Raw genomic sequence first — 24,504 nt, forward strand, 5'->3', positions numbered from 1 at the left:
ATATATATATATATATATATATATATATATATATATATATATATATATATATATATATATAATATTTTCGTGAAAAAATCTAATTAATTACCTTAATTACTACTATTAATGCTTTTTCAATTTTATTAAGCGTTTCTCATACCTACACTTAGTATTTTTTGAGATAGGCAAATTTTTACGAGCATTTGCATTTAACGTTTTTCATTAAAACAAATATTAAGCGAATTGTATTACTTTGACTCACTCTTTGGACACCCTGTATAAATTACAGAAAGAATATGAAATTGTTGCTTGAAAAAACCCAAAATTTGAAACAATTTAATTACAAAACAAAACAATGGATAATTGCTTATTCACTTAAGTACTCAAAATAGATAGGTCCAAATTTATATCTGTGCCTAGTGATTCCACTCACAAGCATGCTTCCGTAGGTGTCCTAACGTTTATTGTAGTATTGATTTTTCGAAGATAAACCTTATTATAAATTGTGCGATGACGTGTCAACAGTGCCCTCTACAAATTTTTTCGGAATTAATCGTTCACCTTTTTATTTTTGTAGAACGCGCTGGATACGAAAACGGAGAAGATTGCGTCATTGGAGAATCAGCTGAGAACGAAAACTAGTATCGTGGAACGATTGGAAGACGAGATGAAAGAGTTGCGCAGAAAGATGAGGTGAGTGATTTAAGGCTATTCGGATGATTATGTGCCGTACTAAGTGTCTGCCTCAACAGTTTTTTTCAGATTGCAGTGGAAACTATGGTTTGTTTATTTCTTCTTCCTTTGTCAATTTTTTTTTGTGAAAATTTAACACCGGCAGTTTTTAACCATAGATATACATACAACAGAGGTAGACGTTGCAATGTTGCCAAGTATTGAGCACCGCCTCAGTTGTCAGTTCCATTCAGTTTATTTCCATAAGACAAATTTACAGTTTGTGTAAGAAGTGTCATCTAACAAAGTCCGGTGTAAACCAACTTTGTAAAAACATTTTTCAACTAAGTGATTCTGTAGTTTTGGCTTAGTTTCTCCAATTCACATTTTTTAATTTCTGTAGGTAGCTTGTTGAAAATTACTCTATTTTTTGGCGATTCCGATAAAATGCTGATATTTACAGAAATTTTAAATTTACGTAAGTTTGAGTTTCTCAAGAATTTGTTTTTATTTTTGAACAGATACAGACATATGTCTAAGATATACAGACATGGTAGGCTCAAAATTTTGAATTTTTTAAAACAAAGCTTGCAGCTGTCTCTTGATTAGATTGGTAAATTTGGATTGCTTCTGAATGTATTTTTGAGACTAGACGATGGCAGTGGCATTTGAAGTTTAGAAACTTAGTTTTTTCGGTGATCATAATTTCTGGTATTGTGTATGTTTTTTGGGGGTGATAAAATCTCAAACCAACCGATTTTGAGGAATTGAGACACAAGCTATATGTCAAGTGATCTGCGAACTTTGCAAAACACACGGTTCATAGAAGCTTGGGCAATCCCAAAATTTTCACGGTGTTTGAGTTAAAATTTCGTATGTAATTTTGATTGTCAACATTTTTTATACTTACGTATTGTTGAGAAGATTAAATCCATTCTAAGGGCCTTTTAACTACTCCATACGATCTAGGGGTATCCACCATGACATGCAGAATTGACGGGTCAATTTTTTTTTGTGTCAGTTGACCGAAATAATACTATTAATACTATTAAATGAAATACTATTAAATTAAAAATTATTTATTTATATTGTGCGTTACGTCGCCATCGCGTCGTTCTAGGAACGAAATTATTGGGATTGCCCGAATCGCTAAGTACCGTATTCGGATATTGGTAAATTGGACATCGCAAACGCATAATAATTTAATATAAAATACATATTATTATTAAATAATGAATGATAACACTCTATAATTGTATGGTGTTATTTAAAATAGTTTTTGACTAGTCAATTAAAAAGTAGAAATTTTATTAGATGTAGATTAACAAAATGTCGGGCTACTATAAAAATGTTTGGTTTGTTTTTGTGGGAATGGTGAGTTTTCAAAAGTGATGAACGGTATGAAGGTGAATTTTTCAAAGCAACTGCTATAGGTTACTGTAATACCATTTGCAAATCTTCTGGATTTCTCCTGCGTCGGTTTTTGTTGAGTCAAACTAGTTAACGTTTCGGCAATCATCTTGTTGGTTTCTTCAGAGTTTAACTGAAACTGGCCCGCGTTCTGACATTCTTATATATCAAATCTTAATTTGACTATGGAATGCTAAGTGTTTCGTTTGAAGAATGTGTACGTACGTGCGGTTTCGTTGAGCTCCTAATTTTTCCACAAATTCCAAAAAAGAAATAATTGTTTGTAAACAGATTGTGAACTCGATATTTGTGTTTTAACGAAGTTACTTCATTTAATATTTGAAAGTTTCTCCTCTCTCACCTTACACAGTTACAATGGCAAAAATATCACAGCAGTTTTATCACATTTGATTCAGTTCGACACCGGCCGTATAGTTATTGTTTAAATAATCTGCTATGTGGAAGGCGGGCGACACGCACTCGCTCACTGGGCCGTCGTCGATCCTCCTCACTAGTCTCGAGTGACCCGGCACGCATTCACATACACCGTCACTACTTTGTCCTTCGTCGTCGAACAGTTCTTTTCCCTGACGTCTCGGAACTAACCACGCCCCTTTCTCGCACGGACCTCGACTATACAATTTATAACATCTGACGCCGTAGCGAATGAGACCTTCGGCCCGGTCGCACACCAACTCCGCCTCTTCGTCGACGTCACAGTCTTTGTGCTGACACACGCATACGCCGTTGTAGGAGACGCCGTCTACTGAGGGCCGGGTGTCGAAGTCGTAGGAGAAGACATGCCCTTTGGGGCAGGTACCTCTAGTGCCGATTTTAAAGCACGCGTTTTCGGAGGGATGTAGTAGCTCGCCCCGTTTGCAAGGCTGCGGCACACAGGTGGTGGCGTTGATTAGAATCTCGTCCTTAGCGCAAGGACCTCGAGTGAACGGTCGATAGCACGCTGGGGAATCGTTGTAGCGGATGTTTCCAGGTTTGCACACGCAGCCTCCCGTACTGGTTTTCGGGAGGACCGTGAAGATCTCGCCTTTGCTACATGGCCCTACGGTACCTAAAAATGATGGCGTGTCACAAAGTCGTCTTGGCTTTTGACTGGCCCTTCCTCAAAAAACTGTGCCGACGTTTCCCCAATAATCCTGTTAATCTATTCAGAGCTTAACTGAACCGGGCTAGCATTTTACTCTATACCAGCTCATATATTGTTTGAGGGTGCCGGAGGTGAAAGCTAAAGACCTGAGTTGCGGTTAAGATTGTTTGGTTACTTATAAGTTGGTTGATAGAAGAATTATCATCGTCTCAAGACTCTTTCATGTCCTTTGAGTCTATTTGATATTTTTCGTCCTCTCTCTCTCTCTCTCTTGCTATTTCAAATAGAATTGTGTCCTTTAGGAACGTAGATGTTGAGAGATCTTTGGACAAGTGGTAAATTTGGGGTTAGCGTTATATTTCTTAAGAACTTTTGGTGGTATAACTGTTGGATTCCTTTCAGACTCGTTGGGTTGTGGTGCAGTGTATTTTGTGTTGGTCCGCTTAATATCTTTAATGTGGTAAGGTGTTTTAATTCTGGTTCAGAGTTCAGAGAAACTATTGCGGTGAATATGGGAATCAGTCATCGGAGCCGGTGTTCATTTAGCTCCGCCCCCCTCAAACAATATATAAGTAGGTACAGAGTAGAACACAAACTAGTTTTAGGAGGAATTTGTGGCATATAGAAGTTTCTTTGAACAATATTTTCGTACCTATTTTTGATATCAAAATTAAGTAATTTAAAATTAAATTTCAAGAAGCATTTGAAAAAGCATTACCGGACCTTTTTAATTGTGGCATTGTTTTGCATGGAGACTTCAATAATAATAATAATAATAATAATAACGAAGGTTTTTAGTTTAATTATAAACAATATAACAATAACAAGTTAACAGTTTGATAACCAGGCCAGACTCAGTCTGCAAAAGTTAAGTATCCAGTTTTATCCGAACCTAGAAACGAGAAAAAAAAAGTCCACAAATTTCTACTTTTTAATTTGTAATTTATATCAAACAAAAATTATTCAGTTAGCACACAGTTACAGAAATTCCTTTAATTTGTTCAAGAAGTTTCGTTCAAAATGAAGAAATATTCTATTTTTCATATCAATTAATTAACTCTTCATCCCCGTAACTTACTTGAGAAAACACTAGAGATTCGCAGAGCCTTGTATTATGTTTGCCGGTTAAGAATTTTAATTTAATAAATTTTATGAAACGAGAGAATGAACTGCTGAGGTTATGAATGAAGAAGTTAAACCATTATATGTTACTGAGTGAGATCGTTGCTGTATGTATGGTGTTGAAAGATTAATTGCGTTTTCTGAAGAACCAATAAAACTCCGATCTCGAAACTGCGACAAGATTTCTATGGACTTTATGTTCTTCCCATGAAGTAGAATTTTTTAGTTTTGGTTAGTTTGTTAGTCGCATCATATATTTTATATTAGAAGTTATCTATGGTGAAGCTTGACTGAATTTGTAAAAAATCGAACCATATCATCTATACCACTGTATGAGTAAAGTTGCTTGAGGTCATTAAAAAAATGGTTGTACTCAAAATTTGAGTAATCACTATTTTGTGGTTACCTAATTCATAACAATTGCCGTCGGAGAAGTGAGGCAGGAAACTGTGGCAGCCGCACGTGCGGTCCGGTAGAAACAAATGGCCCCTTTCTTTGCACGGCCCTTTGGTGAAGTGCTGGTAGCAATTCCCGTCCTCCGCGTGATAATCCCGGAACTCTTTCTTCTTGGTGCACGCGCAGACGGGGATTCGGTTCGCGTCCACCGTCAATAGTTGCCCTTTGGGGCAGGGTCCTCGAGTAAGCCGTTGGTAACACTTTTCGTCTTTCGGCCAATGGATGGCGCTCGAACTTGAGCAGGTGGCAATCTGTTTGCAAGTGCCCCACGCGCGCTTTGATCTGCAATAGTCGAGATTTCAGACATAGGTAGATATAAAGATCGATAAATTATTCTGATGTCAAGGCTAAAATTGTGGAAACTAGCCTATAGGAGATAATGAAGAGATATTTGGAAAAATGCCACTAAGTTTACTATTTGCAAATCTTCGGAATTCATCCGAGCTTAACTGGCTTGAAGGAGGCGGAGCAAAGGGAGGTGCTGAACATTGTCTCGAATGACTGATTCCTATATTGTTGAAAGCAATTAGATATAAAGCTCGACAGATCATTCTGATTTTAAGAAGGCAATCGAGTTTTACTAATTTTGTTCTTCGGTCTTCGATTGGACAGTATCGGCTAGCATATCATGATTAACACTTTGAAAGGCTTCTCTTATCCTCTGTTTCCTGTCCTCTTTTGTTGTGGGTCAGTTTCATACACCATCTAATAAATTTAAGTAGTCCGTAACCTGGCATTTCTCATAATTTGTATAAAATGTGTATACCTTACAAAACACGTAAGTTTAGGGATAAGGAATGCTAAAAAAAATTGGAGTAATTAACGGAAGTATGTCATACAGAGCGTTCCATTTGATTTTTTTACAAAATTTAATATTTTTCATTTCGAACTGACTTCGAGATAAATGTGGGATGAATTATATATAAAAAAAAATTATATAAAACCACTGTATAAAATTGTTGCCATAGTAAAATTGCAGCACCGATTTAAATATATTAAATATATAAGTTTGATTTCCCACATATTTATGAAGTGTGGACGCTAACAATTCGGATGCATTCTTTGGACGAAGCAAATCTCTAATTAAATCATTTAATTCGCTCTGGTTAAACACTTCGGATTCTCTGAAATCTGAGTAATCTGGGTCGGAATTAGATTGCTCTGATTCTGACGCTATGATGTTTTCTAGTTCTTTTGTTTTTTCGTTTCTGTTGAATGCTTGACCATTATACGAAAAAAAATAGCCAGTTTCTTAATGCTTCGACGCAAACGGAACAAATAGTATGAGGAGCCCAGCACTTGTCTTGGTCGCCAATTTTTACACCAAAATAAGCGTGGTATACATTTTTCACAAAAGAAGTTATAGTTTTCCTTTACTTTACTACGACATAACTACCACAGATATAACAAAAGTTATTTATACGTTCTAGAACACTAGAAATACGCAACAACGAAGACAACAGACAACACTAGCACGACGACGAATACATCCAAACGCTGGATTGATGCTTCTGCAGCAACTCTGTTGCCAGTGTTGCCAAATCACATTTAATTTCATAAAAATCATGCCTAACATGGGACGAACATATTCATGTCATAATTATGTATATCAATAAATTAACATTTAACAAAAAAATAACGTGAGAGAGCAAAAATATGGCGTTTTTTGGAAAAACGGCCCCAAAAATATACAATAAGCCTTCAAACATCATCATCACTGTAGATCTGTATTACCATCAAACTTCGATTTGCTTTTTTTGTTAACATATGTTAAAACATTAGGCCCCGAATGGATAGATATGTTAAAGTCTGTTCATAGATATAAGAAAGTGACTTACTGATACAAATTAAGGAAAGACCCGGGCAAGCTGTAAGAATGATATATGGCCGAACAGGTCCGTACTTTGCTTAGAATTTAATTATTTGGGGTTTTGTTAGGAAAGATACTAAACAATATTTATTTATTTATATATGTATTTTTGTTTACATCTAAAATAAAATTACAAATTATTTTATTACCTACTTAAATTACTTAAAATTATTCACATAATATATCAGTATCACTATCGCTATCATCGCCTGTTCTAATTATTATTTGTTCTATATTATTTGCAATATGGATATACGATTGTTCTGCTTTTTTTATATGTTTAACAGAACTTGCCCAACTTTGTGGAGGGATGTTAAAAACTTCGGTTTCTATAGGTTTGAGGACATTGGAGTTAACACGGGGAAAAACATTGTTACGACGAATGGGAGATTTCAGTTGGTGCCAAACATGTTCAATGGCCTTAAAACTGTATGCCCTAGATTTTTTGCATAATTATCACAGACGTATTCCTTTTGTAGGTTCAAGCTTTGTAGAACCTCAATTCATTGCTTTTTGGTATAATCTTCGTGAAAATAAATGTCGTTATTATAGATGTAGTTTTGGATTGTTGCTTTTGTGTCACATGAGGAAGGGGTTTTAGTCAACTGTCTACTGTGATAACTTGCATTATCCATTACAATGACGCTGTTAGGAGGAATGTTTGGAACTAGTTTGTTTTTAAACCAACTTTCAAATAAATCAGCGGTGGTGTCTTCATGGTAATCCAGAGAAGAATCTTTAATATTTTTCGCTGACAGAGAAAGTCCATTTGGAATCCAACCATCTTTAGAGCCAGCATGCAAAATAGTTATTCTTTTACCTCTTTTTGATGGCGCGTTTGTTTTACACTTATCAGTTGAGTCAACACAACCTTTTTCCGGGGTATCATAAGCGTCGAACCAGGTTTCATCCAAGTAAATAATTGGCCTTAGTTGTTCTCTGTAAATCCTAATTTTTTCTAGATATTCCAGTCGCCATTTCAGAATTCTAAAAGATTCCGTTTATCCATACAGTTGATGTTGGAATTTTCGTCAATGTGGCCGTTTCTTCTAAAGATGCTTGTTTGCTGGCACCACGTTCAATGAGAGTCAAATTGACATTGTCTATAACTTCCTTATACTCAATAGAATAGTGTTTTCTACATTTGGGCGGGAGCATCTCCTGAGATACACTAGGCTCGCACATATTTTGCATAATTCGCACACGATTAAACACACGCTGTATTACACATGAAATAAGAATGATTACTAATAAACTTAAACTAAGTAGTATACCAAACCAAAGAATATTAAACAATTTTACCTGAATTTAAATTCCGAAACTTTAGGTAATAATCTTGTTGCATTGTATGTTAATAACCACCCATTCAAAAGCAATTGGTCACTTTATTATATCTATGAACAGACCATACTCTAAAATTATAGATTTCATACGTGTTGGTTTTGAGGGCGATCTCCGGTGCAAAATAATACCCTTCTTGGCAGGGACCTCGGGTGAACAGTTGGTAACATTCGTCGCCATCGCGAGTTTGAGCGGTTTTGGGTGGGCAACGGCATTCCGCGAGCAGTTTACCCGATTTGGTGGGGAGAGGACTAAGTTCCATTCCGTCCGGGCACGGGTAACCCATCTGAAATTTACAAGGTGTTAGGTGCAGAGGTTGTTTTTTTGCAACCATACAGTTTTTAAAATATCCGATTTTAGAGCGAAGCTTTTTTTCCTACCGTTTTCGTTATCAATATTCCTGCTTAAATTTATGTACCGGGCGATCATTTATAATTTTAAAATTTTTATACAGCGTATGGGAAAAAACATCAAATTCAAAAGTTGTTCAAAAAACAGTAAGCTATTTGCAAGATATATTTTTATATGTATACGGTGTTGCAGAAATCCCCCACAGATAAAAGTTATATATTTTTTTATGGAAATGAATAATAATAATAAATAAATAAGAACTCAAAGTTCAGATTTTCACGAATTTCTTGAAAATCTGAACTTTTAGTTCTTATTTATTTTGTTAAATGGATTTTCATAAAGTAAAAGTTCAATTTTTATTGGATACTCTGTATATTATACTCTTAATAACATCCCCTAAAAATTCTGCACATTTCTTGTATAATATATGCTATCTCCAAGTCCAATAGTTTTTGAGATATAAATAAATAATATTCTAGAATTCTAGAGGAAAAATAGGTCGACACCAAAAAACAAAATGTTTCTTTCTAACTGACAGTGACAGTTACCAGTTACAGATTTAGCAAAATTATGCTCCTTTTTCATATATTTGCAAAGAGAAAAACAACGAATTTTAGAAACTTTTTTTCAATCAGCTAAATTTTCTCCAAGGGAACTACGATTGCATGTTCCAGTAAAAAGAATGTTTATCGAATCTGTAACGTCCAGCCTATCCAGAAAGAAGAGAACATTTCGTATAGTATTATATCCTAATTCCTAATTATATCCAAACACCTGTATCCTATCCCTAAATTCAATAGTTAACTTAAACGCAATATTAAAAAATGTTCTAGAACTTATAATTTAGGTAGGTATAATATAATATGTATCTATACTTCGACCAGAAATATAGTGCGTTTAAAACCGACCTCGTGATTATCTTTGCCTACTGTTTATTACTCCAAAACTGCCGAGCAGATCCTTACCCGTAACCATTCCAGGACCGTCTTAGGAATTTATCCACCTACACTAACAAGAGGGATATAAGAAATTTCATTACATTTCTACATAGTATCATTATTAATATACAAAATATTAAATATAATAATAATATAATAAAGCTTTGTACTGATATTTTAGCTACCTCTTGCCTAATTACGTTTATAGTCCTATCACTAAATTGTGGTGCAGTGTTATTTCTTCTTATATGCGCATTCAAGTAAGACCAAATCATCTCAATCGGGTTAAATATACCACGATACGTGGGCAATCTCATGATTTAATGTCCGTTTTGTTGTGCTATGAATCATTTTCCAGAGGTTGTTTTTCCGTGTAGCTATCCTCAAAATATAAATTATTTTCCTCTTTAATTTCTTCCTTATTTGAAGAAATATTTGGATTTTTTCTCATTTGGGTTGAATGATACGAGGTATTATCCAACAGCGTAACAGTATTTGTCTATAGTCTTGTTATTTTCTTGGTATTTTCAAACCAGCCCTCAAATATTTCCGTCGCCATGTTTTCATCGTAATTCACACTTGAATCTTTAACGTTTTCGGGCATTCAGGCATTTTCCACCCAACCATTTTTGGACCCAGCATGAAGAATTATTATGCACACTTGTTACTGTTATCACATCATTTTTTTGAATTTGAATTTCCGTTCTAATCAGGTGTTTTAGATGTTCTCTGTTTTCGATGGTATTTGCGTTTACACGATTTTTTAGATTTCCCCATAAAAATGCATCCATCGGCGTCAGGTGAGGACTGTTGGGTGGCCATTTATACATTTGATCTAAATATTCTCTAACAAATACTACGCTATTTTTCCGATTTATCATACCGCCGATATGATAAATCATGTGGAGTTTTTGAAGCTACGACGAAAAAGAATATTTTGATTTACTCTGTGTGACACTGCCCGAAACTAAATAACTAAAATAACAAAAAAAAAACAATTAAAATAAATGGATTTTCTGACTGTTAACAAATCGTTTTTCCTAGATTCGATGAAATTACACATAGTGAGCCAATAAACAAGCGTTTCCAAAATTAAAACTCTTTCAGAATAAGGAATTTTATAAATAAAGATTATTAATTCTTGACAGATATTTTATTTTTGAATGCCGCTTTATGTTTGAAATGTGCAGAATGTTTTGGGTATTTTATTATATATATACTATTAAAAAAATAAATAACTCATCTGTGGCTGATAAAAATATATCTTGCAAGTACCTTACCATTCTTGGGTGGGAACGTTATAAATGATCACCCTGTACAGTTTGGCTATCTAAATAAATACAGATTTGAGGTTTTGCACTGTCATACAGGTTGAGGGTGACCCGGGAGGCCATGGTTCAAAGGGACTGTTTCTTCTTATCCAGTACGAAATTTTTGATTTAAAGTATTAGTTTTCGTATACCTCTTCAAGTTAAAAAAATCGATAAAAAAAAAATAAGAAAATAATTTTTTGCTCTGAAATTATTTATTTGTTGCACTTAAGAATACATTACATATGTCAAAAAAAAAAATAAAAACTCGAAACATACAAAAAAGTACTGGTCCGTAAACGAACCAATGGGAAAAAACATTAAATAATGTTTTGGGGCGCATAAGATGTAACATATAATTTATACATAAATATACAAAATTAAGTTCAAATTCGACAGAAAACAACTAAAAGTAGATTTTTTCCAAATAGAACCTGATTTCATAAAAAAAAACGCATAATATTTTATGGTGCGTGAGCGCACCACTGGTAACACCCGGTTTCATTTTTGGTGATGTTTTACAAAGCATGAAGTATATTACACTTATTACAAACGTAAACAGATTCTACATCTCCCGGGCTTTATTAGCATGAACAATCATGAGGTGACCTTGATTATCATAACGCACTCCATCTATGGCAGGTGCAAGATTTCTTTGCGTAATTGTTTTATCAGTTTTTAAAAGTCGCAAAGCTATGTAAGTTTTAAAATCAAATCAATCACTTCGTCATCAAAAAGCATAAAAAATATTTCAAGCGAAGTTTTTCCATAAAGCCTTTATTTTAGTTCCTCACATGATCTAAATTCATTGGATATAGGTGTGTGAGTGTACTCAATCTGACCTTTCTTCCATTTGACAGTAGAAGCAAGCCTGTCGTTTTCAGAAAACATAGGTCTTCTTTTGAATTCTAGGGTTCCATCATCTGATGGAACATTCAGGTTCAGTAGTTGATGAATTATAGGACTGTTGAAGGACAGCTGTATCATTCGGTATATGTAATTCGAAAGTTCCGACTATATCAGTTGGTTCCTCAAACTCTTGTAGATTTATGTTATCGTCCATAACTTCTTCGTCAGTCAAGGTATCCACATCGGGTGGAATATGGTCCGCGTCAATATGTTCTGTAAATATTTTTTTACGTTTTTTTTAGTCTAAATTTACAAGGAATGGAATGCTACAATACATAAGAATACGTAAATCCAAATAATACTTATGACTTTCATTGTTATTGTCCTCATCCATCACGATCGCCTCTATAGCCGCCTCTAATTCATTTTGAGTCATATACTTCAGAAATGCCACATTTTACGAACTGTAACGTTCACTGCACAAGGCACAAACTAATACTAAAGAACACGCTAATTGTTGGATGTTTATTCTATTTGTCTAGACTTGCAATGACAGTTTTGTTCCACAGATAAAACCAGTGGTGCATTCACGCACCAGTAAATATTTTTAAAAAATGAAGCATAATAAGTATAGTATTTTCAATGTATGTTTTCTGCGATGTAATCTACATACTATAGACTTAACAAAAATAGCAATACAAATCCAAAATATTTTTTTTTCCTATTTTGGATTTACTTGAAAAAGTGATATAAATTTATGTCCCGCTTGTGTTAACTTTGGAAGTCATATATAAGATGTTTCCTTTACACATAAATTAACGATTTCTACGGTTTTATGTCAATTAGTGGAGATAATGATAAAATTTCTAAATGGATGTGCAAAAATATTTCCTGGATGTGACAAAAAAAAAATCATAGACGAAAAATAGAATAGACAAAATGTGTTAATAATCTACAAAGGACGCAAATTTTTCTTAATTTTATTATAGGTCCCGAGTTTCCCACCCATACTTAGGATCCTTTTCTTGGGCACACTGTATAACAATTCTTAGGTCATCCTGTATATAATGTGTGCCGTAACAATTATGTAATGTTATTGGTACTTTCACGCTTGACCTTGAATTGAGTAAAAACTTCCCATTTGCATTCAGCGATTTATTCTAAGTACGAATACCGCATATATTTTCATATAAAATTACATAACCGACTGAGTATGAAAGGCGATACGTAAAATTGCTAATTGCTTTTCGAATTAAATGCTTCCGTGCAAAAGTGGAAATTCAAGAAAATAACTACCAACCGTCGGCCATATCTTGAGAATTATTGACTTGAATATTACCAAAGAATTCAAGTTCCCAGAATGGCCGCCAGGGGTTGCGAATAAAAAATGTGGAATTTTTACAAAAATTTCATTTTAATTTATCTGCTAAAATAAAGTGCTGGGTAAAAGTTATATTTATTTATTTATAAATCTCACCGAAGTTGAGGCTAAGATCTATATGGATGCACACATACGGGGGCTACCTTTTATATTTCGGGATTTGTAATAAAAGAGGCGCTTTTCGAACTCCAAGTCTTAATACAAAACTGTCTAGATGTTAATAAGGACATATTTCTATGTTTCGTCGACTATGAAAAAGCTTTCGATCGTGTACAGCATTCAAAACTCATGCAGATTTTGAGAAAAACCGACGTCGACGACAAGGACATAAGGTGTATCGAGAGATTGTACTGGGGTCAAACAGCTAATATTACCATACAAAACATTATTACTGAAGATATTGATATCCGGAGAGGAGTTAGACAGGGATGCGTCCTGTCTCCATTGCTTTTTAATTTATACTCCGAAGCGATATTCAACGAAGCTTTTGAAGAACAAGAGTTGGGAGTGAAAGTGAACGGAATACCAATTTCGAATATCCGATATGCGGATGACACTGTCCTCATTGCCAATGATGTTGAGGAACTACAGAGAATGTGTACTAGGTTATGTGGCAGCAGCAACGAATACGGGATAAACATTAACGCCGACAAAACCAAATTTATGATAATCAGTAGGAAAAAACCAATGTATACAGATGCCACAATTCAGATAGAAAACCGAAATATAGAACGAGTAACACAGTTCAAATACTGAGGATGTTGGCTGCATGCAGGATGGAACTCGGAAAAAGAGATTAGGTGCAGAACAGAGATGGCACGTGCGGCATTCATGAGATATGAAAAAATCCTTAGAAATGGAGACCTGCACCTGTCTCTTCGAGTCCGATATGCAAAATGCTATGTTTGGTCGGTACTTTTGTACGGAGTGGAGGCATGGACTGTGAATGCAAAAATGAACAACAGAGTGGAAGCCTTCGAAATGTGGACCTACCGACGTCTTCTGAGAGTCCCGTGGACGGACAGAGTAACTAACGACGAAGTACTAAGAAGAGTTCATAAGAACAGAGAACTACTTACAGCCGTAAAACGCAGGAAAACGGCCTACCTCGGACACATTTTTAGACATGATAGGTATCAGCTGTTTCAACTCATATTAGAGGGTAAAATAGATGGCAAGAGAGGAATAGGAAGGAAACAGATGTCATGGGCAAGGAACATTAGACAATGGACAGGTCTAAAAACAATTGGGGAACTTGTCAACGCGGCAAGAGATAGAGACCAATTTCAGCGTGTGGTCGCCAACATCCATTAAGTGGATAGGCAGTGTGATGATGATGAATAAAAGAGCTACCAACAAATATGACTTTGCTTCTCAAAATATTCACCCTGATGGTCAATACACTTTTGCATTAGATAAAAGCACTTTTCCCACATCGATTCGGGCACCTCCAAAACATGCCTTTTAAACGCATCAATTGCTTCTTCTGGTGTCAAAAATCGTTGCCCACGTAATTTATTCTTAATGTCTGGGAATAAAAAGAAGTTGTTAGGTGCTAAATCCGGACTATATGGCGGATGGCTCATCAACTCAACGGTTTTAATGCACAAAACAGTTCTTTGTTTGCTAGCATTGTCGTCGTGGAAAGTGATTCGTCTTCGACGGTTGGTTTTTCTAATTTCTCCGAACCATTCAGAATTGACTGTTTTACCTTTCACCAAAGAAACAGTTGCAACGTGGATAGTTTTCTTGAAAAAAACAGGCTACCATTTGTTTCGAGGTGCTTCGCGCACAAACAATTTTTGTGGGCTTTGTCTCATTCTGAAATACCCACACAGTCGACTGCTGCTTACTTTCAGGTTCATATGCATAGATCCATGATTCATCAGCTGTCACAATATCATAGCCTTTTTTTGAGCTGACGTCAAATTGTGTGGAATCCAACGCGAACAATTTTTTTAGCGGCCAAATGTTCATGCAAAATTGTAGGTATGCTGCTCCCACTAATGACCAATCTCATGGTAAGTCATATAACAATCCTGCAAAATCAGTTTCCGCACTGCATAAGAAAACTACGAACATGGTGCTTTAAATCCAAATGTCGAATTAGTCGAGCTAGTCCACACCTAAAGTTGTAAAAATTTATTGCGCGAAAATGCTACCGATTAAGTTCCATTTTTAACCTAACCTCAAAATGTCAAACTTCCCTATAAGTCGCTAGATGGCAGGACTAGTTTAAGAAAATCCCGAAATATAAAAGGCAGTAGATAGATGTATAGAGGTAAACGCTTTTGACATTAAACTCTAGAATACGTTTTTTAAATGTAACAGTATGTGTAAATTTAGCTAATAGTAAAGAGGAATAAAAAAAAACATTGATACCTATTTTTGCTAAAATCGAAGAAGTTTGCGCAAATATTATTTAATAGTAATAACCCGTAACCTATCATTTCTAAAAGATGACGAGAAACAGAGGGTATGTAAAATTACCCACCTCAACTGTCCTATCGGGTGTTTTGAAGTGACGATCAATAACAACAATTTGATTTACTTTTGCAGAATAAATCAAAAAGTGCCACCTTATATATTGTTTTTTATCTTTTTTATCTGTTTTTATATTATTCTTACTTCAATATACATGTTTATTATCTGCCCATTTGTATAAACACACCCACAGCTTTTAATTTATTTTGATAGGTAATCATATATCTTTAGTTTTTTTAAATATCTTCGGGGTACCCCAGGCATCTCAATTGCGCCCCTTGTTTTCCGTAATTCTTTTAGTTTCTTCTTTGCGGTAAATTTTTAACTATACAAGGGTCGCTTGAAAAGTTTCCGATCTCACTAAAAGCTAGTGGTGGTTGTTGTGCACCTCTTGATATTTACTCGCCAAAGTTTCAACCATTTTAGACCTACGCGAACAACTATTTTGCCTAGAAAAACGCTGGATTTTCGAGAAACAATGTTTGGTATGATTGTTAGGTCGGAAATTGTTCAAGTGTCTCTCGTAGAATTCTTTTTTTCTCTCGTCTCGCAGCAACTGTGAATAAATTCAAGTCAAAGCCGCATTCTAAGGTACTGAGTCCACATTTACGTCTAAATTCCACCTTCGAATAGGTTTACTCCTAGTTTCCGAAATAACTCGTATCACTAACCAATCACTTAAGCTAAACTAAAATAATAGGCGGCGTTGATGTTGATGTGGGTGGGTGAATTACCTTGAAAATTTTGTAGCACTTTCCATCCGGGAGCCAGAATAGCAACTGCCATCCGTGAGGTTCAGATGCGCACGGGTTTAGTTTGGGGTTGGCCCAGGGCGGTGGCATGACTGCCGCCTCCGACACCATCCGTGCGAACCAAACCGCCTTAAGTAATATCCATAGCTGAAACAAACATAGTACAGTCCCGATTATCCGAAATAATTTGAAAAGTAGGAGCTATTATATATATATATATATATATATATATATATATATATATATATATATATATATATATATATATATATATATATATATATATATATATATATATATATATATATATATATATATATATATATATGTTTAGCTTTTGGTTCTTGGGTTATAGGTCTTTGTATTAAAAGCGATTAAAATTTTTTGTCCATATATTGACGTTTCGGTCTTCTATGACCTTCTTCAGAAAGGGGTACAGTCTAAAATTATGTTATAGTACAGTTCTTTTTTTTTACATATACACAACGGAATTACAAAGAACCTTACCAAAAAGAGACAAACACAAATCTTAAAATTGAAGAGGTAGCGTCATATGGAAGTTTATACTTTAAAAGCGTTTGGTTTTGTCATAGTGCCTAGAAATATTATTGTTTTGGTTTTTTTCAACTATGAGAATAAAAAAGTCATACCCTTGATAAAAGATAAAAGTCCAACAAAAAATGATTTGTATACGGCACTCACACACATAATACACACAACTTTAACGAAACAGTTAAAATATATATAAGAGAAGATTAAAAAAATAATAATAACAATAATACCGATACGCGAGGTTTGCTCGCGTCGACGTTACTGTAAAAACATCGTACGATGCACGATTGTTTTGGTGCAAGGTTCAGAGGATATACAGAGTGTTTTTGTTAATTTATAATTTTTTCTTTTATTTATTTTAAATTATTTTTATATATTATAATTTTATATTAATATATTCCTATGTTGTATCTTTCATTGTTGTTTTATTTCAGAATGTTGTAATGTAACTTACTGAACTTCTGAAATTCTGAACATTCTGAAATAAAACAACATATATATATATATATATATATATATATATATATATATATATATATATATATATATATATATATATATATATATATAACAAATTTTAGTTAATTGGGGTATCGGTCCTGATGAGGGCTCAAATAAAAGGCTTTTGTGCTACACCAAGCTTTCGAAAATGTTTATTTTCTTCTTCAGGGGCTACAATATGAAAGCGGCTCTTAGTTATTTAATACTAAAGTCTTATAGTTAAAGTACTTACTGCTACAGTGCCATTATAGGCCAACACCAAACTCATCCGGATAACAGAAAGAATCAAATACGACCGTTAATTATTATAACCGAGGGCAGCCATCTAGACGAAATTGTTATTACATTTTATTTAAACGAATTTTACTTCAAACGCAAAACGCAAATGATGGAAAGGTTTTATTAGTATGACCACCACTAATAAAACCTTTCCATCATTTGCGTTTTGCGTTTGAAGTAAAATTCGTTTAAATAAAATGTAATAACAATTTCGTCTAGATGGCTGCCCTCGGTTATAATAATTAACGGTCGTATTTGATTCTTTCTGTTATCCGGATGAGTTTGGTGTTGGCCTATAATGGCACTGTAGCAGTAAGTACTTTAACTATAAGACTTTAGTATTAAATAACTAAGAGCCGCTTTCATATTGTAGCCCCTGAAGAAGAAAATAAACATTTTCGAAAGCTTGGTGTAGCACAAAAGCCTTTTATTTGAGCCCTCATCAGGACCGATACCCCAATTAACTAAAATTTGTTGTTCAACTAGCCGGTCACGACTACCGTTTTGTGTATATATATATATATATATATATATATATATATATATATATATATATATGTGGAAGTTTCTTTGAAAAAAAAAATACATAGCTGCGTTAAAAATATTTTTTCTACTCCCATCGGTAAAATACCTAGTTACCCATCGATCTAGCGTGCGGGAAGCGTCACTTTACCACGTCAGTTTCGTTTCCCATGATTTGGGAGCAATCGGATGTTTTCGGAGATATTTTGAATTTTGACGTTTGTTAATTCTGACGGTCATATCAGTGAATGTATTCGTGTTCTTTTGCGAAAATGTACCCAAAAACTAACGGTCGTAGAAAAAGCATAGTATGCAACACGTTCGGTAAACTTTTTAACTCACTCGTTTATTAAAAATTCGCTCCGCTGCGCTCCGCTCGTGTCAAATAAACTAGTGAGTCAAATGCCGTTTACCGCACTTGTTGCATAATATACTTTTAACATCGCGGTTTATGAAACCCGCCGAATTTTGAGAACAATTACAATGTATAACTCACGACTTGGAAGGTCCGCCCAAAAAATTACGTCTAATATGCAACTGTGATGTAACTTTCAAGTCTGTAGTAAACCGAATTAAAATGCCATTCATTTCGACGATCGGTCGGTCATTCGAATTACGCGAGCACTTTACGTAATGGCTGACCTACTTTTGCCTGCTGGGGGGCCAAGTGCGAATCAGTCTTTAGCCGCCACCGCATTTTAACCAAAAACCAATAATAGATTATTAATGATGACCTGGAAGTGTTACAAAACTTATTTTAATATACGTTTAATTTTGGACTTTCACTATTTTTTTTTCGTAAATTTGAATGGTCGGTTTTTAATAAATCGCATTTTTTTAAAAACTTGCAGCGTTGCCACTTGAACTAGACACTTATCTCATATTATTTGCAAACTTTATACTCCTCCGTATATTTAGAGAAGTCGTAAACATAAATCAACGTAAACCTGAAAACTTTATAAAAACGATATTTATATTGCTCATTAAAAAAAGTAAAATTGTTATTGTTGAGTTGATCGAGTTTTAAGTAGTTAAACCAAAGTTATTTTTTTAAGATTTTACAACTTAAACTAACATTTAGAAACGTTAACACAAATGCAGATGAACTGCCACACGCTTATTCGCCTCGGAATTATATGGTTAGGTGCGAAATTATTAAGAACATCTACAAGTACAATGCATATCACAACGATTTTGAGTTGACAAAAATAGTTGTGGATATTTTTAACAATTCTTGCTAAATAACAGTATTTGTGCCCAATTTAGTACGCTTGAGTGGATCTAATTTCCACCAGGTATGCAAAAGCCACGCTCTGTCAGGAATTTTGTTTACAATATAGACTTATACAGGGTGTCAATCAATATAATATGTTTTTATTCGTTTTAAAACAATGCTGAATCCAAAGAAACAATCTAAAATTATTTTCATAAATATTTAGGGAACCAAACTTACGTTTGTTTAAATGGAACACTCTGTTATTATGATTATTGCATTAGTTATGGGCTATACTGAGTGTTTTCTTATTTATTCCCATTTTTTCGTCAAAAATGTCCTGTGCTTAGTACCCTATATTTGTGAAGCCGTTTCCGACGGCTGTAATTTTACTATGCCAAAAATTTTATAAAGTGCTACAGTCATTTATCCTGTACTTGTCCTGAATTTACTTGGACTCGTTTATGCTTGGTGAATCAAAATGAAAAATATTAATTTTCGTGAAAACATCAAATGGAACACCCTGTATATTCCAAACTTCGATTAATTTTTCCTTTTAATTTTATTAACTATACGTAAACTTTTTTGTACATATTTTTACGAACAAATCTCCGAAAATTTGTCAAATTATGAGAAAATATCCCAATAAGTAAAAAAAAAGATAAATTTTTAGTTTTATGAAATTAAATTTTGCCTTTCATACATTCAGAGAAAAAACGATTTGATAAAAATCAAATATGATTTTGCTTTTTTGGTGCTTTTTTATAAATCACTAAGACGGACAAAAGTATTGTTTGCTTTTGGATTTTAAATGTTTAAAATAACAATTTGTACATGGTATTTAAAAAAAAAATTGTAAGAAAAGTCCTTTTTTTCCTGTTAACGCTATCCTTAGACTAGAAAGTTTTTTGGAAATAAATTTGAACCGACTTATTACTTACACTAAAACGAACAGATTTTTTTAAGATCGTATCTAATTTACTTAGGTTTTGGTAATGAAGTGACAGAAAATTATTAAGAATATTCAGATGCGAACTTTACCCCCAAAGCTAATCTAATATTAAAACAAATTCCGCTTTCTCAAATAATGTGAATGTTTTTGGAAGAGGAAGCGTTTGAAATAAAATTTGTTAATAATCAAACAATTAATATTTGACAATAACAATCAATGTCATCAGACTGTCCTAATGTTTACTCATCTCTATATTTCTCTATTGTTTTTATTGGATTTTATGTTTGTGTATTAATAATAATTTATACACACTACAGCTTTCTATCAAAAATCTTTAAAAAAAAAACAAAACAATTCAAAATGCTAATTATTTTAAAAATAAGGTGGAATTAGAACAAACATTTGCTAAATTGATTTGATTTTAAATAATTTGCGACGAATTTAAAATTATCGAAAAAAAAGGGAGTTATTAATATTTTTCGAACCAGAAACTTTTTTTATCTTAGTGTTTTGGTATTAATCACACTTTGCCCAATTGTTTGAAATAACGATGTTTGGCTTGCAGATATTTTAAGTTAAATTGTTTTACTAGTTTAAATATAAATAAATTTTAATAATTAAGGAGGCGTCTTTTGGGTCTATTTTAAAAAGAAAACTTCGCATGAACATACATCCTAAACGTCTTAACTTTTGAGATACAGGGTGGCAATTTTTTCAGAAATAAAACATATTCTTTTAATATCTGTAGTATAACTTTAGATATTCTAATGAAATTTTGTCCACATGTATCAAGAGCACCACAGTAGTGTACCACAATTTTGAAAAAATACACCAGTGGCGCGTGTACGGAATTTCACGTGTGTGATGTACGGTTTTCTCTCTGCATGCAGAGAAGAGGTTTTTATTTTTAATTTCATTAGAAATGATTGGAGATTGTAATTGTGTAATTTTTATTTTAAGAGAAATCGGTGGCGTACCATAAAATGTCTGCCAAAATAGACATGTGAAATTCTGTTCGATCGCCACTGGTGTACTTTAAAAAAATTGGGGTACATACGTGTAAAATTTCATCAAATATAGTTTATTTTTGAAAACCTTACCACCCTGTATCTTAAAAGTTATGACGTTTAGGACATATGTTCATATGAATTTTTTTTAAATGTTTTGTTTGTTTTTCTTTTTTGTATTGTATTTGGTTTCTTTTATTCTCGATTCTTATTTTGTTATTTTAAGTATTTCTTGTAACAGTGGTAAGTATAAAGTTAGCCATTTGCTTTTTTGCAATAAAAATATTAGAATTAAATGTACAATTTTAGATAAAAATACATGTAAAAGGGCATACTTTTTAATTGTTTTCGGTTAATAAAATTGCAGTGTCGTACCTTTAATGTCGACGTCATTGCGTTCTGTGGTCTTAGTTTATCACCATATTTCACTTCGTATCACCCAGGTTCGGGCCGGTACTAAACTGCTTATTCAGCCGCAAATGGTGTGGCGGAACAAAAAGTACCTGTCAAGGTCGTCGGAGTAAGCGAGTCGGGACTCGCCTTTCTCGATGGATTTTCCAAAATTTCTCAACCCTTTTGGCACGGCAGACGCTTCTTACATAGTTCGTTGTGGCATTGAAAATCTTGATTTGCCTAAATGGCACACCCTATATATTATTATTTTTTCTGAAAAATCTTACAAAAACCTACAACTTTTGTTAAGTGTGTCATATATTTATTTAATATTTTGCGATTTATTTTAACTTTTCCAATATTTACCCTTCTCAATGTCTAGGACTATTGCCACAACGGTACATTTTTACGTGACAACTGAGTAAATAAATTCTTAAAATTTATTGTGGTGTCAGTATATTAAAGAATTGAATACTACAGGGTGTGCAAAATAAACATATATATTTGGATCATTTTAAATTCAAAAGTTGTATGTTTTTGTAAGGTCTTTCAGAAAAACTAATAATATATATGCTGTGTCATTTAAGAAAATCGACATTTTTCAATTTTATTCTGAACACTCTGTAGCATCCAATTCAAATTCCGTTGCATATGTCTTTTGCGTCATCTTTTAATAACGCTAGTAACAGATTTGAGTGATCTACCTTTAAAAACAATGACGCTATCGAATTTTTTTTTCAAGTTTCTTCTTCTCTTCTTCTTCTTACGTTAGGACTAGGTCCTGTGTTTTTATCAGGGGTTTGCCAGGAGTGTTTGAGATGCTGATCTTTATAGGTGGTCGTCAAGAAGGTCGGGTTGTGTCTGGCTTCCCTTCCTTTTGCAATTTTTGCTAATCGTTCATTTGGCATTCTGTCAACATGGCCTCTTTCATTTCTCTTCCGATCGAATAACGTATGTCCTGTTATTGGTCCGTTCTTCTTAAGAGCCGTTAATGACCGGTCTTACGCAAGTTTTATATATTCTAACTTTACTTATCGTCCTGATATTAATGCCGGCTTTGGCTTTTACTTCATTCTTTAGGTTTCTGTCACTTGTTACTTTCGAAAATCGATGAAATCGAATTTTTCGAAAGTATCTACGCTCGTGTAAAAAAATTATATCTCGGTAACGGTAGGTCCTATGGGATCGCCGTTGGTACAGGAATGTTCCCGTCTGCTTGTCCGTTCTCCGTTCTCCTCGTCTTTGATTTTAACTCTCCACGAGGCACATAAGCTAAGAAATAATAATGAATAAGAAATGGCGACGCCGGTATCCATCTTTTTTTGGCGATTTTCGACTGTTTTTGGATATTGCTATGAAACACGATAAGTGTCTGAAATTTTAAGCAATCGACTTCATGTTTGGCTTTGCCCCGTGAAGGAACCTATTGAAAAGGGGGGGGGGGGGGTCGTGAAGTATTCTAAAAAAATTAAAAATCGCGTGTGCAGGGGTCGACAAAAAACATCATTTGTCAAAATCCGTTTACGAGACCAAAAAAATTCTTGAACCAGAAGACGTAGAAGATACGGCTCCATAAACTTTTATTCTTGACAATTTTTCAAAAATATACAGGATGTAAATGGGTCTCCTTATTTTTATATTCTTTTATATTGCGATATAGCCGGTATGGACAGCAAAAACTTTTGTATTTAAGGTTTTCAACTATTGTACAGAGTGTTCCCGATATTCCGTGCTAAATGAGAAATGTGTTAAGTGTCCTAAATTTGCAGATATCAACTTCAAATTTACCAGAGAAGTAAAAGTCCGTGTCCACATTTAAGCGGTAGAAATTGAGTGCAATCAAATTTTTTCAAGTATTTTTTTTATTGAATTTTTTTTTCTTTTCTTCTTTTTTTCTTTCTTTCTTTGGCCAGCAAACGCGGAAGATCCATTGCAATAACCTTTTTTTTAGGAATTTTTTCGATTATATACAGGGTTTTCAAATTATAGGCAAAAATCTAAAATCCCCTAGAAAATTGTTCTTTTACATAGTAAATTATTAGCCGCAAACGAAAAATCATAAAAAAATGTGGCTAATTGGTTGAAACAGCGTCATAGGCCTCATCAAGAACTACAATTTTTGTATTTGCGCTTTTCGTCTATCACATAAGCTGCTCGGGATATTTGAAAAAATCCATATTGAAATAACTATTTCGGGGGCTGTCAAGACATTGCATGGTTTCAGAAAAAAAAATATTTTCTCGAAAACCATTTACCATTTTCAAAAAATTCTTGGACCAGGAAACGTGGAAAATCCAGGGCTATAACCTCTACTTCGAACATTGTTTAAATCAAGTACAGGGTGTGTCGTTTATGGGCAAAAAATCTAAAAGATTCTAAAAAAAAGCGTTAAAGATGGCATAATTTTATTTGAAAAGTATCGTAAACTGTGTCGAGAGAGAGTTTCAGGTTTCGTCAATTATACAGGGCGCGAGATATTTGAAAAAATATCATTCGACAACGCTATTATTTAACTTTGAAGTTCGACGAGACACTTTGTACAAGAGCATGATTGAAAAACATTACGTCCCTTTACCACACGAAACCGCGAAGTTCCGTCCTTTTATAATAAAAGCTAGACGTTACTAACTTGCCCCGCCCAGCGACGATTTTTCGAAAGCAATCTTGTTACTTTCGAAAATCGATGAAATCGAATTTTCGAAAGTATCTGCGCTCGTATAAAAATTTTATATCTCGGTAACGGTAGGTCCTATGGGATCGACTTCATATTTGGTACATATATACGAGAGCAAAAAAATTCTTGAACCAGAAGAAGCAGAAGATACGGCTCTATAAACTTTTATTCGTGACAATTTTTCAAGAATATACAGGGTGCGCAAATTCAAAAAAACTGATTTTTTTTTAATTGAAAATTGTCATTTTCTTTTACATGACGATATAGCCCATAAAGACAGCTTAAACTTTTGTATTTACGGTTTTTAAGTATTGTACAGGGTGTTCGCGATATTCCATGTAATATTAAAAACATAATAAGTACTCCAAATTTGCAGCTACCGACTTCA

General features: G+C 33.9%; 2 protein-coding genes across 6 annotated transcripts in view; one reads left to right on the forward strand and one right to left on the reverse strand.

The window, feature by feature from the left end:
* The window catches only part of LOC132705740 (centrosomal protein of 135 kDa), an 87,442-nt gene that overhangs the window by 47,742 nt on the left and 15,196 nt on the right, over nt 1-24,504 (forward strand). For all 4 annotated transcript variants that reach the window (XM_060676588.1, XM_060676587.1, XM_060676589.1 and 1 more), the window contains one exon: nt 560-675. In XM_060676588.1, the coding sequence (XP_060532571.1) occupies nt 560-675 (116 nt within the window). The remainder of the gene's footprint in view (nt 1-559; nt 676-24,504) is intronic.
* LOC132705743 (uncharacterized) lies at nt 773-21,785 on the reverse strand. 2 transcript variants are annotated; one of them, XM_060676594.1, is made up of 5 exons: nt 21,425-21,785; nt 16,006-16,170; nt 8,051-8,244; nt 4,698-5,029; nt 773-3,133 (listed from the first exon to the last, which is right to left on the reverse strand). In XM_060676594.1, exons 1-5 carry the CDS (start codon nt 21,440-21,442, stop codon nt 2,466-2,468), a joined length of 1,377 nt encoding a protein of 458 aa, XP_060532577.1. In that variant the 5' UTR covers nt 21,443-21,785; the 3' UTR covers nt 773-2,465. The 2 variants fall into 2 exon arrangements, with proteins under 2 accessions (XP_060532577.1, XP_060532578.1); XM_060676595.1 differs by lacking the exon at nt 21,425-21,785 and adding an exon at nt 16,674-16,806.

Source organism: Cylas formicarius, unplaced genomic scaffold, assembly GCF_029955315.1.
Source record: "Cylas formicarius isolate icCylForm1 unplaced genomic scaffold, icCylForm1.1 PGA_scaffold_7__23_contigs__length_41026272, whole genome shotgun sequence".
NCBI classification, from domain to species: domain Eukaryota; kingdom Metazoa; phylum Arthropoda; class Insecta; order Coleoptera; family Brentidae; genus Cylas; species Cylas formicarius.

Excerpts from the sequence above, each read along its gene's own strand:
- LOC132705743 (XM_060676594.1), bottom strand. Across the intron at positions 8,245-16,005 it reads AGTGCTACAAAATTTTCAAG|ATGGGTTACCCGTGCCCGGA; the intron begins GTAATTCACCCA and ends TGTAAATTTCAG. Across the intron at positions 3,134-4,697 it reads CGGCAATTGTTATGAATTAG|GTACCGTAGGGCCATGTAGC; the intron begins GTAACCACAAAA and ends CATCATTTTTAG.